This window comes from Phocoena phocoena, chromosome 8 (assembly GCF_963924675.1).
Source record: "Phocoena phocoena chromosome 8, mPhoPho1.1, whole genome shotgun sequence".
Classification (NCBI taxonomy): Eukaryota; Metazoa; Chordata; class Mammalia; order Artiodactyla; family Phocoenidae; genus Phocoena; species Phocoena phocoena.
Window position 1 is genome coordinate 103,263,441 of NC_089226.1, and position 16,920 is coordinate 103,280,360.

The 16,920-nt window shown below is 58.3% G+C and overlaps 1 protein-coding gene across 1 annotated transcript; it reads right to left on the bottom strand.

The window, feature by feature from the left end:
- Nucleotides 1-359: 359 nt before the first annotated feature.
- MAP3K11 (mitogen-activated protein kinase kinase kinase 11) lies at nt 360-15,701 on the bottom strand. The gene is made up of 10 exons (XM_065881619.1): nt 14,503-15,701; nt 9,664-9,844; nt 9,327-9,475; nt 9,046-9,221; nt 8,663-8,906; nt 8,046-8,159; nt 7,226-7,361; nt 7,042-7,133; nt 1,819-2,226; nt 360-1,225 (listed from the first exon to the last, which is right to left on the bottom strand). The coding sequence occupies exons 1-10, from the start codon at nt 15,239-15,241 to the stop codon at nt 888-890; spliced, it is 2,577 nt and encodes an 858-aa protein (XP_065737691.1). The 5' UTR covers nt 15,242-15,701; the 3' UTR covers nt 360-887.
- Nucleotides 15,702-16,920: the final 1,219 nt, after the last annotated feature.

Below are 16,920 nucleotides of genomic sequence, written 5' to 3' on the forward strand. Positions count from 1 at the left end.
AGCTGCCTGGGGTGGGAGCAGCACGGCTGGGAGGGCATCCCAGGGGAGGTGATGCTGTTGCTGGGCCTTAAGGATGAGCCGGGACCACCCAGCAACAGGAAGAATCAGAGCAAACACAGTTGCTTGAAATGGCGGGAAAGGCTTAGTGAGGGTGGGAGAAGATGGGTGAGGCCCGAGTGTGTGGGTGCCAGGGAGGCTGAGAAGAGCCTTGAATGCCTGGTGATGAAGCGGACTTGATCCCAGGAGAGGGATGTGGTGCACAGCGTCCCAGCCTAGGCCCATGCTGAGGGCATGAGGTCCCCAGGGTCATGTGATGGTTTGGATCCCCTAGTTACCTCCAAGAAAGTGACAGGCTGTGCTTGGGGAGACAGCTTGGGGAGTTTATTTGGCTTCATTGGATCCCGAGGCCATGGCCCCAACCCTGGCCGGGGCAGCAGGAAGGCACCCAGAGAGCCCCGGCCCCAAATGACCCCCGGGGCAAGGGGGCCCAGGCACGAAGCCCTGGGGCAGGGGCCACAGTAGCAGGACTTGGTCAAAAGTGCTGGTGACAGCTAAGGCCGGCCCCTCTCCCCTGCACCTCCCCTCCTCCCTGCACCACCCCCGGGGGCAATTCCCTGAGTCAGGCTCTGGTCCTCCCAACCAGCTGGGCACAGTGCTGGGCCCCAGTGGGGCAGGTAAGTCGGGGGACCCGCGCGTTGCGGGTGTGGGGGGTGCAGGCCCCCCGTCCAGTGTGAAGGCTTCCTGTGCAGTGTAGTGTTCCTGACCCCCAGAGGGGGCGGGGTCCCTGGGCGAGACCAAGGCAGCTACAGAGGCATGACCGGCTCCTATTCCAGCGTATGCTGAGGCTCCTGGAGGGCGGTGGGCACGTGGGGAGCAGCCCGGCCCACTCAGGGCCCTGCCTCTGGCGCCCACGGGGCCTGGGCACCCACGTCTTTGGTCTGTGCCCGGCAGTCCTGAGGGCCCCCTCGGAAGGGGTTGGCGGGTGGAGAGTCCCAGAAGGGGTCTGAGTCTGGGAACAAGGTCCAGGGTGCCCGGCGGGGTGCAGGCTGTGGCGAGGGCAGGGGTGAAGGCCGTGGCCCGGCTGACACAAAGCTCCACGGGTCAATGCGGCTGCGAAGGGGTGAGGGCCGAGGTCGACTGATGAGGCCCAGAGGCGGCGAGCGTGGGGTACCTGGGGTGCCAGGAGCGGAGCGTGATATCCCTGGTGGGGGCGAGACGGCGCTTCCTGTGAAGGGATGGGGAGAGGGCCGAGGTCAGGCAGTCACCAACTCCTGGGTGTCCCCAGGAGGCACTGCCCTGCTCCGGGCCTCAGTTTCCTGATCTGTACAGTGAGTTACGGGACTCATAGCTTCCATGGCCCTTCATGCTTGGTGGCGCATCTGTTTACTACGTAGCCTGGGCTTGGGTCCCAGCTCGGCCACTTACTAGTGGGAGCCTGGAGTCCCCTGATATTTCATCTGAAAAACAGGTATAACCAGAGTACCTGGTTCACAGCCTTGTTTCCATAACTGAATGAGGCAACCTCTGTAAAGCACTAGGAACAGTGCCCGGCACAAGTAAGCAACCTGTAGGAGTTCGCTAGCGTCATCATCTTCATTATTTCTATTATCTCACAACTGGCCTGGCCTGGCCCCTGCCCCCCCCCCCCCCCCCCCCCGCAATTGATGGCTGAACGGGGAACTCAGTTCCCTATGGTGCATCCTCATCGCCCTGAGGGGGCGGTCTGGAGTCCAGCAGACAGCTGTGGCCCCGGCTGTACTGCCCTGCACGTCCCCACCCGCCCCTCCTCCCCTCTGTCACCAGGCAGAGGCCACTCACCGCGCCTCTCCTCTTCGCGCCGGGGACTCTTGGCTGATGGCTGGCCGGCGGGGACACCCAGTTCCAGCAGCAGGGGCGCGGGGGAGGGCGAGCCGGGGGCGTCGGGGCTCAGCGGGGAGGCCTGGGCGTCCGGCATCTCGGGGGAGAAGCGGATGAGCGGGGAGGTGGGCGGCTCGGCGGAGGACGGCGTGGGCAGCGGGGCGCGGGGCGTTGGCGGGGGCTCCCCGCGCTCGCGGCCCGGTCCCCCCGGGGGCTGCAGGTCGCGGCCGAGGCCCAGCGAGGCGAGCAGGGCGGTGCCGCGCAGCAACGCGCGCTGGATCAGCTTGGGCGTCCCGGAGCCGCTGCCGCGCTCCGCCGGGCCCGGCCGCCGCGGCTCCTCGGGCTCCGGGCTCGGCCGCGGGGGGTTACCTGGTGACGGGTACACAGCTTAGGCCGACTTCTGGGGGACCCCTCGGCGGCCCTGGAGCAAGGACTGGCTTCTGCTCCCCTCTGACAGCCAGCCCAACTCCTCCCAGGCCGCCGCGCCTCCCCCAGCAGACACACTTTCTGGCCTTTCAGAAGGGGCGGGGCGGGGCGGGGCAGGGTGGGGTGGGCATCGCAGTCTGAGGAACCAGCAGGAGCAAAGCCTGGGAGGCAACCAGGTGCCCTGGAGCCCAGAGATGGAGGGTGGGCTGGAGGGCAGGCAGGGGATCCACCAGCAAGCAAGCTGAGGCCAGATCGGGGCCTCAGTGGCCTCAGTGGATATCCGGAGGGGTCCGGGGACAGGTCTGGGACCTGTGCTCTGTGCCCACCTCCTTCCTGGCTGGGCAGCCCTGGTCCTTCTGCTCGCCCACCCCCCTCCAGCGGTAGCACACAGGTCAATTCCAATGTACACAACAGCCCTGAGAGGCACGCATCACTGTCCCTATTCCAGAAATGAGGAAGTTGAGGCTCAGAGAGATGAGCTGTTTGCGTCAGGCCTGAGCTGAATGATTTAGGGGCATTATGTTGTCTGATCCTCATGGCCCAGGCTTGGAGAGGTTAAGGACTCAGCTAAGCCTGAACTGCCCTGGATTTCAGGATATCTGTGTCCTAACCTGTGGGCCTAGGGTTGGCCCGACTCCACGGGTGGGTCTGGGGAACCTGTCATTGAGGACGTAGGGCAGTCTGTGATGGCCTCTCACAAACCCCAATTTTGTCAGGTCCTCCTTAGCTCTAGAACCTGCCATGGCTTTCCACTGCCACTAGAAGAAAGTCTAAGCTCCTTGTCTGGGTTTCAAAACCTTCTCTCTCTTCCTTGGGCCTGCCTGGAGTGGAGCGCTGGGCTGGGTGTCCAGAGGAAGAAATGCAAAGCTGGGAAAAGTGAGTTTCTGCTATGAACCAGGACTTTGCTTGGGGTCCCTGTCCTCAGCCACAACCCTTACCCCATCTTTCTCTTTTTTTTTGGCCACACCATGCAGTTTGCGGGATCTTAGTTCCCTAACCAGGGACTGAACCCGCGCCCTTGCCAGTGAGAGCACAGGGGTCCTAACCACTGGACCGCCAGGGAATTCCCCCCATCTCTCTGACTCTTATCCCCCCACCCCACCCCACCCCTGCAGTGACCACTGCCTTCTAAAATGCAAATCTGCTAAAGACACGTCTGCTTCAAAAGTCCCCCATCAATTTCCAGGCCCTTCCTGAACTGGCTCCTGCCTGCCTTTCCAGCTTCACTCATTCATTCAACAAACATCTGCTGGCCCATGTGCTGGGGCTGCACTGGGCTCCACGGACCGAGGGAATGCAGGCCTGGACCCCACTTGCTGCTTCAGGCCTGTGAGTCCCTGGCTCTGAACTCTCCCTCTGAGTTCCTAACCTCTTACTCAGGTGTGGTGGGCCCCACGGCTGTACACACACTATTCCCTCCGCTCAGCACACCTTCCCCACCTCGGCTCTCAGTGATTCCTTATTTACCACTCAAGACCCAGCTGAGATGTCACGTCCTCTGTGAAGCTGTGACATTCTGATTTATAAAAAAGTATATATTTTGTCTTCATCTCATACCTGGTACAGAACTCCCCAAACCCTTGGAATTTCCTAAGTGTTAGAATGATAAAGGTGAAAGGAGGGCCTTTTGTTATTCATAAGGAGCTCTTTTAACCACATCTGAGTTCATATTGATGCAGTCATTTTTGGAAAGCTCCTAAGGATGGGGTCTGGTTGCCAAGGGAACGAACTATATGATTAGAAGGTTGGAACTTTCAGCCTCCACCTGCACTGGGGAGGGGAGGAGCTAGAGATTGAATCCCATCACCAATGGCCAAGAATTTAAGCAATCAATCATGTCCATGTAATGAAGCCTCCATAAAAACCCAGCCAAAGGGTTCCAAGAACTTCTGGGTTGGTGAACCAGTGGAGGTGCTGGGAAAGTAGCGTGCCTGGAGAGGGCGTGGAAACTCTGTGTCCTCCCACATACTCTGCCCTACACATCTCTTCCATCTGGTTGTTCTTGACCTGTAACCTTTTTAATAAACTGGTAATCTAGTAAGTAAATGGCTTTCCTGAGCTTTGTGAGCTGTTCTAGCAAATTATCAGATCTGAGGAGGGGGTCGTGGGGATCTCTGATTTATAGCTGGTTGGTGGGGAGCACAGGTGACAACCCGAACTTACAACTGGTGTCTGAAGTGGGGAGGAGCAGTCCTGTGGGCCTGAACCCTTAACCTGTGGGGTCTGACACAAACTAACTCCAGGTAGGCAGTGTTAGAATTGGATTGGATTGTAGGACCCCCAGCTGGTGTCCCAGAACTGGTTGGTGTGGGGAAAACCCCCAGGCATCTGGTGTCAGAAGTGAAGTGAGTAGAATGGAGAGGAAAACAAGGTTTTTCCTCGTTTAGAAGCTTTGCCAGAATCCCCTGTAACCTGTGCGGTTCTTACTCACGTTATGCCTTGTACAGCCCTCGCCCCACCACGTACTACTCCCTACTGTCCTTGTTTATTTCTGAGTCTGCTTTTCCACCAGACTAGGCCCTCCCCAAGGTCAGGGCAGTGTTGATCTCTAGCACACTGATGCCTGGCTTATAATATATGTCAATACATGTTTGATGGAAGAGTCCATTCTTACAATCCTTGTGACAACCATGTAAGGTGACTGCTGTTACGCTACTTTACAGGTGAGGAAACTGATCATTTACAGTGAGTTTAAACAGAACAGGGGAAAAACATGTTTAAAACAGGCAAGAAAAATGGAACAAAGTGAAGTGAAGCTGGAGGTCAGCACACAAACTAAGAATGGAAAGAAGTTCCTGAGGCCGATATTCTGAGAAACCGAGGTTCCCAAAAGTAAGCGACTTGCCCCAGGTAACTCGGCAAGGATTTTAATTTGCCTCTAAGCTCCCTGGCAGTAAGAGTTGGCAACCCTGTCGTTAAGGAGAAAGACAAAAAACATGCTTGACCCCGAGATGAAGGTGAATCGCTTTTGAGGGGCCTCACAGAGAGGACACGGCCACGTGGTAGTTAGCGGCTCCAGGGCAACAAGCTTCATGCGGCAGTTGCTGTCAGTGCAGGCTGACAGCGCCCACCAATCTGCCCCTCATTGCAACCAGTTCCCCAGGGGCCAGAACACCCAGGTGAGGACAAGGGGTGGGAGCTGGGGCTCCCCGGTGGTGTGGCTAATGCCTGGGACAATCTCACAGGGTCTTTGATTCTTAGCCAGGTTTTTCACTCTGTGGGTGGTTGGGAGGTCAAGGTCATGCACTCGTGGGTGGGCCCAAGATGGCTGGAGGGTGGGCTTGCACGAGGGGAACCAAGTGCTCAACCAGCAGCTGGGCTGGGACAGGTGATATCCTTTTAGGTAAGAGGGTAAGCCAGAGAAAGATGGGGTCCAGGCCATTGTGTCCCTGCTCCTGGGAGCTCAGGGAGAGTAAGGCCAAATGGATCTGCAGAATATGGTCAGGGGCTCCTTCAGACTACACACCCAGGTTGACAGGACCTCAAGTTCTCCACTGACCCTTCTGGCCTGGGGCGTTCTAGAGCAGGCGACTACAAGCAGCCCCCTTGGCCTTCCAATTCCCAGTTCAGTGCCTGCAGCACAGCTAGCTTGGGGCAATGCAACTGCTGGAGCAGAAAATGGTGTGGCAGACGGGGCTCCAGGGCCCTGCCTCTGGAGTCAGACCTGGGCTCAAATCCCTGTTCTGCTGTATGCCCTATTTCAAACCACTTAACCTCTCTGTGCCTCAGTTTCCTCCTCTATAAAATGGCACATAGGAAGGACCCAATAAACGTTTGCTGGGTGAAATGTAGCTCAGGTAATGGTGGAGGTGACACGCTGGGTGGGGTGAGAGGAGTGAGTCTAACTTGTTTGCTGAATAGGACCCTGGTCTGATAACAGTTAAGCCAGGTCCTATATTCTGGCTGCGAGAAGCAGGTACAGCTGGGGGCTCTAAAGGGACCCACGGGCAAGGGAGGCTGCAACTTTCTAGTCCCTGCCAATGCTGGGCAGTGCTGAGCTGAGCCCTTGTCCCTCTGACACAGGAGTCCCAGTTTCTGCTAACCTCCTAGCTTCCCAAGTAGTTTGTATGTGAGAAACCCTTTCTTCAAGTGAAAGTTTCTGGGAAAGCTCACTACGAGCATGAGAGTCAAAGTCTCCCTGGGTTCAAATCCTTAGCTGGGGGATTTAGGCAGATTACTTTACCTCGCAGAGCCTCTGTTTTCTCATCTCTCAAATGGGTATAATAATCCCTCATGAGATTGTTGCTTGGATGGAATGCCTGACACACAGTAAGTGCTATTGCCATTATGGAAAACAGAAAAGTCCAGAACTGCCCCAGATGCAGTGAGTCGGCCCTAGATCCCCACCCGTTCAGATTTCTTATCCTCTTCTCCACCTACAGGCTCCCCAGAAGGGGCTCTGAGAAGCACAGTGTGGCAGCCACTTTTCTAGCTCCACCCCACATGCACAGTTTCCTTCTCTTCTCTCGGCCCAGCTTCCCCTGGGTCCCAAATGCAGGGCACCGTTCCTTGTTTTCCTATCTTCCCTAGAGCTTGCTGAGGACACAGCAGCTGCCACAGGGCCAGGGGAGAGCCCTCTTGCAGGCCAGCCCTGAATAGGGTCCCTGAGGCCTAGGCTGGATCCAGCTCAGTTGTGGGCTGATGGGTCAGACCTGGGTTCTAGGAATGGCCTGCCTTGCAGGCTGGCTTCTTGTAGCCTGCCCACAGGACCCAGAGGAGTGCAGCAACAGTCTGCTGGGGGGAGACAAGGCCACTCACCATTGAGCATGGGGGGTGTGGAAGGAGATCCTAAGGGGGATGAGTCATCTGAATCCAGGTACCACGTGGCTTCGTCCATGCGGGACCTTCTCCTGGTGAGGGGACGAGAGGGGAGTTGTGCTTCGTGAATCTCAGGACTGTTGGGAGGTAGAAGACACTCGGTGGGTGGCACTCAGGCACTCACCTCCCGTTCTGGGCTTCTCCGGGCTTGGGGGAACTGGGCCCCCAGGCCCAGCATGCTCGCCGCTCTCCATTGCTTGAATCCTCTAGACGTCTTGGGGACTGTCGGCCCCACGCCTGGCCTGGTTCTGCAGGCTCCACTGTGGCGGGCAGGGGGAGGGGGGAATGGAAGGAGTCTGAACTGAGGTCAAGAACGCTGATCCTTGTCCTCCCATCATGAGAATCAAGCTCCAGGGGCAACTTATTGGAGGATTGGGGTGGGGTGTGGGTCAGGCTGGGCCCCATCCCATTCCCAGGGTGAGCTTTGGGCCACAGAGAATCTGAACAGAACTGGGGTAGGTGGGTGTGGGGTCCTGGGACTGGCAGTGAGGCATCTCATCTAGTCCTTCTTCACCCGGCATTTGCTGCCTAGTAGTTAGTAGAGCCACTACAGCAAACTGCGTGGGTTTGAATTCTGACTCTGCCACTTGCTAGCTGTGCAACGTTAGGCAGTTACTTTTCTCACTTTTCTCATCAGTAAAACTTATATAATAACAAGGACATCTACCTCACAGGGTCTTCGTGAGGAATTAATATTAGCAAAGTGTTTAGGAAAATGAATGGGACATAGTGTCATACAATTGCTAGACTGAAAAAAGTTGTAAAATGCATGCTGCTTGGGGAACTTAGAGGTACCAGTTTAGACAGATAGGGGAGGGCGCCTGGGAGCAGGGGGGAAGAGGAGGAGACAGTGTGTGGGATCTACTTGCAAGGATAAGGTTTGACTGACAAAAGGATAAGGTCTGGGGGTAAGGGCATGGGCAAGGGGAGGCGAAGTTTCTTACACTGGATGGCCCGGAACCGGGGGAAGGTGGGCGAGTCCCCAGCCCCGACCTCGAAGACGTTTCTCCTCCTGTCCAGGCCGGGAGAGGCCTGCACGGTGATGCGGTGTTTGAAGTCTGGGGTTGGGGGGGGAAGCAGGGCGCAGGTTTGTGGTGAAGGAGAGACTGGATCCTAACCCGCAGGGCCCCTCGGCAGTTCCCAGGCCACGCAGGCAGTGCTGGAACAGGGCCTGGCACAGTGGCTGGGTGACTGGGGTCGGCCTCACTGCCTTCCTGGGCCCCAGGCTCTCCGTAAGGAAAGCAGACCTCTTACGCGGAGAAGCGCAGCGGAGTCGGAGATTCCCAGGAGGCGGCCCACCCCACTCCCTCGGCTTTCTCAGAACTTTCATGAGCCCCGCCCCTTCCCGGCCGTAGCCACTCCCAGGCCGACATGCAAATATTCCCGCCAAAACCCGCCCACAAACGAAAACACACTCCTGGCCCCTCCCCTTCCAGCCTCGTCTTACAGGCCCACCCACCAACGCCCTAGACCAATCCCGGTGTGGCCAGCACACCCGCCTGACCCCACCCCTCCGCCCACGAAGCCAATGGCGGGCGCCGTGCTGGGGCCCGCCCCTTACCGAGCGGCATGCTGATGCGCTCGCCGCCGTCGCGCGCTCGGAGTTTGCTGCGCTTGAAGGTTCCGCGGCGGCGGCGAACGTGTGGCCGTTCGCGATCAACTTGCTGCAATAGAAGTGTCAACTCGCGCTCGAACACCTCCAGCTCCCACTGGGCCAGCAGGTGCTCGCGCCGCCGCAGCTGCTCTGCCTGTGACCGCTGCTCACGCGCCGCGCGGGTCAGCTCCTCCTCGCGGCTCAGTAGTTCCTGTGCCCGGGACAATGGAGGCGGTGGAGTCAGTCGGGTACGGTCTCAGACGCTCACCCCGACCTTCTGCCCCATGGAAACCGGGGAGACATTCCTTCCCGGCGTCCCCTTCCAACCCTGGGACCCCGACTCCTCCCACCTTTTCTTTGGCCCGCAGCTCGTCAAAGAGGCCTTGGATCTCGCGCTTCCAGCCTTCCTGCATGGAATGGAAGGAGTCCCGAGGCATTTCCCGCAGGACCTGCGCCTCTAGTGCCTCCAACTGCTGAAGGATGGAGGCGAAGTCGGGCCTGCGGTGGGGATCCTGCGCCCAGCAATCTGGGGAAACGGAGTGGAGGGGGGACAGGATAAGAAGGGGTCTGTGAGTGGATATGTCCTGGGCCAAGGAGCTCTGCCCCTCACCCTCCTGCCCCATCCCCTTACCGGCCATGAGCTGTGCGAAGGGCTCGGGGCAGGTGGATGGGATGGGCAGTGTGAGCTTGTTAACGGCCACTCCATAGGCTACAGCAAGGCAGTCGATGCCACGGTAGGGCACCTCCCCAGTCAGCAGTTCCCACAGGAGCACCCCAAAACTGTGGGTGAGACAAAGGGTCTATGTCCCGTCCTCTACTTATTCGTTGCCATTTCATCCTAAGGCAACCAAGAGCTCAGTGGTCTGTGTCCCTCCCTCTGGGCTCTGCTTGTCTGCCCAGCCCTGGATTTTGGCAGCCACCTCTGCCCTCTGCAGCCCCATATCTGTCCAGCCTCCACCCAGCCGCACCTCCAGACATCGCTGCCCTTAGAGAAGGTGGAGGCCTTGATAACCTCAGGAGCCATCCAGGCGTAGGTGCCTGCAGCACTCATTTGTGTGGTTTTGTGCCACTCGCGGGCCAGGCCGAAGTCAGTGATCTTCAGGGTCTTGTGCTCCATGTCGTCACCTTCAATGGGCTGCAGCAGCAGAACTGGGGAAGAGAGGAAGGGCTGTGGTGCTCCAGGCTCAGGTGGTGGGGACAAGGGAGGAGCTGGGAGCAAACTGTCATCTGACAGACATCCAGGCTGGGTACTGGGGGCACCGAGGTGAACTGGTCTCAATCTTGCCCTGGAGAGCTCATAGCTGGGGTTGGGGTAGAATCAGACAATAAGCACAAGGCTGGGAAACATTTACCAAGGGGTTACCAGAGGCCAGGCATTTTACACGCAGCATTAGCACTCACAAAAAAAAAAGTCTATGAGGTAGACATCATTATCCCCATTTTGCAGAAAAGGAAACTGAGCAATAATTTGATTTAACCTAGGGCATACGCAAATAAAGCAGATGCCACGACCTGGTCTGTGTGCTTCCAAAGCCAGTGCTCTAACTTTCTCCTAACACTGCATGGAATAGAAATGGGCAATATGGGGACCTTCCTGGTGGTCCAGTGGTTAAGACTCCACGCTTCCACTGCAGAAGGCATGGTTCAATCCCTGGTTGGGGAACTAATATCCCGCATGCCACGGTGTGGCCAAAAAAAAAAAAAGAAAGAAAGAAGTGGGCAATATGGCAGCCTCTCAGCATTTGTAACTTTGATTTCAAGAGAAACCTGTGTCTTGTCATTTTGCTGAGGCAGGAGTGTGAATCAGAACCTGCCTTGGGGTGGGGAGCAGGAGGGAACCCCCTTGTGAGAAAGGAAGTCCAGCAGGCACTACAGACCCCTGGTGTCCATGTCCCATTATGGCTAGCGCAGCCGCTCCCAGGGGAAAGATTCCAAAAGATATCCACTGATGCAGCTGGATGTGAAGAGAGAGAAAGGGGTCTAAGAAAGTGGTGGTTCTTGGCTAGAAAGGAGTTTGGGACAAATGTAGTAGTGGATAGACGTGGCAAGGGCTGATGGCTTTGTCCCAAATGGGGCCACCATACTCTGTACAGAGAGGAGAAGCAGCAGCTTGCAAATCTCTCACCAGGAAAAGCATGGCTCAAAGGAGAGAAGTTTTAGAGGAATAAAAAGAGGACAAAATTATAGAATTTTCAAGGTTCTGAAGAGGCCTCTCTACTTTTCTGGTTATAGCCAACTGCATTGTAGAGAAGTGACATCCAAGCCAATGACATTTCTGAACACACATCCTTTCAGGGCACACCTCTCAGCAATCCTGCCCAGAGTGACAGCACCATAGTGGGGGCAGAGGACACAGGCACCTAATACAGCCCGGCGAGTCAGGGAAGACTTCTCAGAGGAGGTGACAGAAGCAGGGTATTCGCTTTTCTAGGTCTAAAGCCACAACTCCTGATCCTGCTGCTGGCCGAGCTCTCTGGGCCTCCTGGGGGCATCTGGCACTGCTGCTCAACCCCTCCCTGCTGTCCTTGGCTCCCAGGACCTCTGGCTGCTTTGGCTGTTTCCTTCAGGGCCTCCCCACCCTTAGCCTTTTCAATGCTGGCGTTCCTCAGAGCCTGGCTTCCCCTTGACCTTGGCCCACTGCCCCCAGGCTGTCCTGGACTCTCCCAGGTGCCAGCTGCCCGCTCCTCACTGGCATCTCCCACATTGGGAACTCCAGTTCAGAAGTCGATCCAGCTGCCTATCAGCTGCCCTACCTGATGTCTTTATACCCTCAACAACCATCTTCATCCTTCCACCGTGCCTGGCAAATCTTCCCACAATTTCTCAAAATTCAGAGAATGATCCTGCAATCTACCTTCTCCTCTTAGCCAAACTGGGGCTGAGTACTGAACAGTTAAAGCTAGGCATGACGACAAAACCCACCTCAGAGGGTCATCATGAGTATTAAACAAGATCACCTTTTTTTTTTTTTGGCGGCACCAAGCGGCATGTGGGAACCTAGTTCCCCAGCCAGGGATGGAACCCGTGCCACCTGTAGACAGGAAGCGCAGAGTCTTAACCACTGAGCCGCCAGGCAAGTCCAGCGAGATCACGCTTCTTAAAGCTTTAGCGCAGGATCTGACAGTTGTCCTAAAGATTCTGCTGCTAATCTCTCTCAGATTGACTTTCTCCTCCAACCTCTAACATCTTACTCCCAGCTTCACAACAGCCTCCGGCCCGGCTGCTGAAGACTCAGAACTGGACCATTCAGTAAGCTCCGCGAAAGTTCATTCCAGAGAAGAGCCGCAGCAGGCTGGGGCAGGCAGCTGGAGAGGGACCAGGCAAAGGGATCCATGTACTGGGGCTGGGGGGAGGGACTCCCGCCTCCTCTGGTGCCAGGACCCACCCATCCTCTTGACGGCTGCTTCTCAGTCGGGTCTCTAGCCACTTGTGGTACCTCACAGACCGATGAACCACCTTCTGCGCCAGTATCTCAAGCTGGGAGGCCAGCCTCCCTTTTTTGGTCAGGTAATCTGAAGTCCAGAGAGGGGCAGCAACTCACTCAAAGTCTCAGGACTTCTTTCTACTGGTGGCCTTTCTGCCGCCTCCTACCCCCCAGCTTGACCTGACACCTGTGAAGCCTTATCCTCACCTCCGTGTCCCCTGCTTTTCTCCAAGTGCCTTGAATTTGTTCCAACCCAAGTTGCTCTTCTGGTGTCTGATGTAGACCTTGGGGATGGGGCGGTCAGGGGTCACTCAGAGGAGAAGGGGCTAGAGATCCCCCTCCCAGCATCCCCTTAGGGCTCCCTGGCCTCTGAAAGGGACCTGGCCCCCAGTCCCCTTCCTGGGCTGCCTCTGTGAAGCTTGGGAGTGGCCTAGGCAGCTTACGCCTCTTCCGCTTCCCTCCCATGGTCCCTACTTCTCCTTTCTGGGAGGCCTGGCTCAGGTCTCCAATGGGGGCGGGGGTCCTTTGGTGGAGAATTGGGAGAGGTCAGGCCCAGGCTGGGCTGGCTGGTCAGTCCTGTGACTCGTGGGCCTAGAGAATTCCCCCTCCTCTCCCTGCCAGGCTTCCTCACAAGGCCCCCATTGTCCAGGAAAATCACGCCATTGTTTCCTGCCTGCACCCCCCCCCATCCCAGGGACTCCCCCCGCCAATGCCGCAGACAGCAGCCTGGGCCTAGAACTGGGGTCTGCGAGGTGGGAGGCCAGGTTCAGCAAGGCTAAGGGCACCCTGCCTGCCTTTCACCACCACCCAGACTCTGGGAGGGAACTGGGGGGGAGTAGGGGCGCAATCCCTGGCTCCTTCCTCTCCCACAAACCCCCTACCCCCAGCTCTTTCCTCCCCTGCAGGCAGCTGGGCTGGGGAGAGAGCAGAGGCTGGAGCAGGGGCAGGAAGCCGGCCCAGGGGCAGCAGGAAACGCAGGAAGCGGTGGGGAGGGTGGGGAGCAGGAGCCTGGGCTATTGTTCCATTTTTTCTGGAAAGAAAACTGGAGGAAAAACAGAAGACGGGAGTCCCCTCCCCCCAGGCCTTCGGGGAATCCCCCTCAGGCTGGGGCAGGGAGTGGGGGTCCCTAGATGGCTAGGGCCCAGGAGGGAGGCTGAGAGGTGGGATCTGCCCCCTACTGTGGACGAGAGGAGTGGGTGGGGTCGCTGGCAGGCCTCCCCAGGCCCCTCTGGCCCTGGCAAGGACTTGGATATCACTGGGCCCTGGTGTTCTGCTCCCCACAAGCCGCTTATCCATGCTCAGCCCAGGCCAGGGGCCTCAAAATATCCATGCTCACCCCTCCAAGAGCCACCCGTGCCTCTGCAGTGACCTCACCGGCCCTTCCTTTTGCTCTACAGCTGCACCTCAGCCCCCAGCAGGCTCAGCCCAGGTACCCACTACAGTGCTGCGGCCTGCCTCCTTGCCTTTGCTCTCGTCAGGCCCTGCATCCAACTGGGTACCTTTCTGAACACTCCCTGCTTTGGGCTTGGTGTGAAGCTCGTCTGCTTCAGAAAGCCCTCCAAACCTGCCACTTGCTTGTCTTGGGCCCAGGCTGGGCAGTGTGTAGGACCTGAAATGGCTGGAGATGGAGTGCCTTACCGCTTGAGTCTTTCTTAGCCCCGCCACGCCCACTCCCAAGTGCTGATTCCAGGCAAAGCCCTCCTGGTGATCCAGCTGAGGACCCCGTGGCTGAGGACCCACTGTGTGCCGGGCATCGGATGCCCAGCCTGTTAAGCCGTTTCACCCTCCCGATCACTCCCTTTTTACAGAATCTGAAATCGAGGTTCTGAGTTGAAATAACCAGCTAGAGATCATGCAGCCAGGGGGCAAGGGGTGGGGCCAGAATTCCATCCCTGGCCCCAGCTTTGACCACCACGGGGCAGGGGAAGAGGGTGGTTTTTCCCCCTTTGAGATTTCTGTTCTGGAGGAGCTGCCCACCACAAGTGGAGGGGGGAGGAGGCACCAACAGGACAACGGTGAACTTCAGGGGAGTTCCCTGAAGATGAGGGGGTGCCAGCATCCAGCACTCCTCCTTCCTTGAGGTAGTGGCCACGGTTAGGCAAGCTGCTTATGGTCCATGTGAGAGGTTCCAATTTTTTTAACTTGGCAGCTGTGAGCTGGGATCAAGGACTCTTTTTGGGGATGGGGCATGAAGGACTCTGTTGGGTGCCTGGAACTCCTGCTTTGGGGCTAGTGTGAGCCCACGGGCACCCCTGGTCAACTGAGATTCCCCTAGGGGAGCAACTCCTGCCTCCAGTAGATCCCCAGGTAGGCTCAGCTAAGCGTTGTTAGTAGGTGTGTACTTGGGCCATGCCAACCTCCACCCATGCTCCCCAAAACTCACTGTTGTTGGACTTGAGGTCTCGGTGGATGACAGGCACCAGGGCCTCGCAGTGCAGGTAGTGCATCCCACGAGCAATTTGCACGGCCCAGTTGACGAGCACATGGGGGGGCACACGCCGCCCAGCCAGGGCACGGCTGAGGGGCCCGCCGGCAGCATACTCCATCACCAGGCACAGGTTGGGCTCCTCCAGGCACACGGCCTTGAGGGCAATGATGTTGGGGTGTGCCAGCATGGCAAAAAGCCGGGCCTCCTGTCGCACGCTCTCAGCTGTCACGCTGATGTCTTCATCGGGGTCCTGGCGAGCTGCCTTCACAGCCACCAGCTCGCCGCGCCAGCTGCCGCGGTAGACCTTTCCGAAGCCACCGATGCCGATCACCTCCTCCAGCCGCAGCTCCTGGAAGCTGGCCATCTCGCAGGGGGGCGGACCGCCGCCCCGAGACACATAGTTGGACGGAAAGATGCCCACCTGGCCTCCCACCTGGCCCGCCCACCAGCCCTCATCGCCTGAGATAGCTGCATCCCGGGACAGCACCTCCACACGGTCGCCCTTCCGCAGGGCCAGCTCGTCCTGCCCATTGGGCTCGTAGTCAAACAGGGCTGTCCACACAGGGTTGGCATAAGCTGCCGCCTTCGGGGATCCCTCTGGCCAACCTCCGCCGCCGCCCCCACTGCCCCCACTGCCACCGCTGTTCCATGACCCCAGCGGGCTCTTGAGGAAGAGGTTCTTCAAGGGCTCCATGGCTGGGAGCTGGCGTTGGTGGGTGTGGGGGACCTTCCCTGGGTGCCCCTGGTCCCCACCCTTGCTGACTGCCGAGGCCCTAGTCCCGGAACCTGGGCATCCGGGCCCTGGCCCTCAGCCCCAGACCCACGCCTCTCTGGGGAGCCAGGAGTGTCGCCTCCCGGCCCCCCGCATCTCGGGCTTCCGGGGGAAGGCGACCTAGGGCAGTGTGGTCAGGCTCGGGGGGTGGGCCCCCGGGGCCTCCGGCGTCTCACCATGGCTGGCACAGAGGGGCCCGGGCGTCCCTCAGTCTGGAGCAGTCCTGGGAGTCTGGCTCCGGCACCCGCCAAGTGTAAGGTGGGGCCAGCAAGGGGCAGCGCCTGGACTCCGGCTGGGTCTCTTTGCGCAGGGGGTGGCTGGAGTGTCTCTAGCTGGGCCAAGCTGCCTCTTCCCGGCTGGGCTCTCTCAACCCGATGGCTCCAACCCCGTTCCCTTCTTCCTCCTCCCTTTGTACTTTGGCCCCGGGGGCGGGAGGCAGAGGTGGAGGGTGGAGTTTCACTTTTTTCCGCTGTTCTCCCTCCTGCAGGAAACAGCATCAGATGACGCGGGCGGGTAGCACCGCTCCCCTCCCAGAGGCTGCGGGGCGACTGGGCCTGGGAGTTCCCGGGTAGGCGGGCAATGAGAGGCAGAAGGTGGGGAAGGGTAGCCCCGATCCCCCATGACAGCAGGTTTAGGGTCCAAGTTGGTTTCCACTAAGGACGGGCCATCCCCACTCTCTACATCCGCATCAGCAAAATTGGGGCAAAGAACCGGGCTTGGGAGAGGGGCAAACCCGAGTTTGGTCTTGGCTCCGAAGTTGCAGGGCTGTGTGACCCATCCTCTCTGCGCCTCATTCTCTTCGTATGTGAAACTGGGGCCTGAAGCTCAGCTTTGCAGAGCTAGTGGGATGGAGGTGCGTAAGACAAGGAGGACGGAACTGGCTGCACCTCGAGCTCTTGGAACGAGTTGTCTAAGGCTCTCCTCTTTCCCTCACCTGGGAAACAATCCACTTATTCATGCCTCTTCCCCATGAAGGGGCGGAAACCTGCAACTGCGGTCAAGAAATTTGCTCAGTGATTGGAATCAGAATAGCTAAACCGCCCTCGTAACTGCTGGATTGACCCCAATTGCCTTGAGCCTGTCACTTTAAGAAAAACGACGCTATCCTACTTCGACTATTCCTGCCTGTTCTTGGAGGATCGCTCTCTACAATCTTAAGTCTGAGCTCTGACCTGGAAGTAGGGGTAGCACGTGAGGTTTCAGGTCCATCGCTAAAAAGGGCGGATCTAGAGGGGCGTGCTCCCGTAGCGAACTGTCGCTTTAGCCAAGGGAGATCCGCGCCTCCATCCTTTTCCCCGCCTCTTGTAACTCACTGGGAGAATTTTGCGCCAGTTAACTCCGCCGTTACTCGATGGCCCCTCAACTATCCCTTGGGTTCCGCCCAGTGGTCTCCCTTAGATTGGCAACGTTTAGGTGTGCGCATGCGCCCAAGCGCTTCTGCCTTTCGGATCGTCCCTTCCCTTAGACCTGAACTTTGCGCACGCCCAAAGGACTCTCCCGCTTCTTAGCGCTCCACCACTTCCCTGCGCTTGCGCATTCAAGCCACCAGGTTTTCCTTTTCCGGGTCCCAACTGGGCTCGTTGGGCGCATGCGCCACTGCA

Excerpts from the sequence above, each read along its gene's own strand:
- MAP3K11 (XM_065881619.1), bottom strand. The coding sequence starts at position 15,241 with ATGGAGCCCTTGAAGAACCTCTTCCTCAAGAGCCCGCTGGGGTCATGG. Across the intron at positions 9,845-14,502 it reads AGACCTCAAGTCCAACAACA|TTCTGCTGCTGCAGCCCATT; the intron begins GTGAGTTTTGGG and ends TCTCTTCCCCAG. Across the intron at positions 7,362-8,045 it reads CCGGTTCCGGGCCATCCAGT|TGGAGCCTGCAGAACCAGGC; the intron begins GTAAGAAACTTC and ends TGCCCGCCACAG.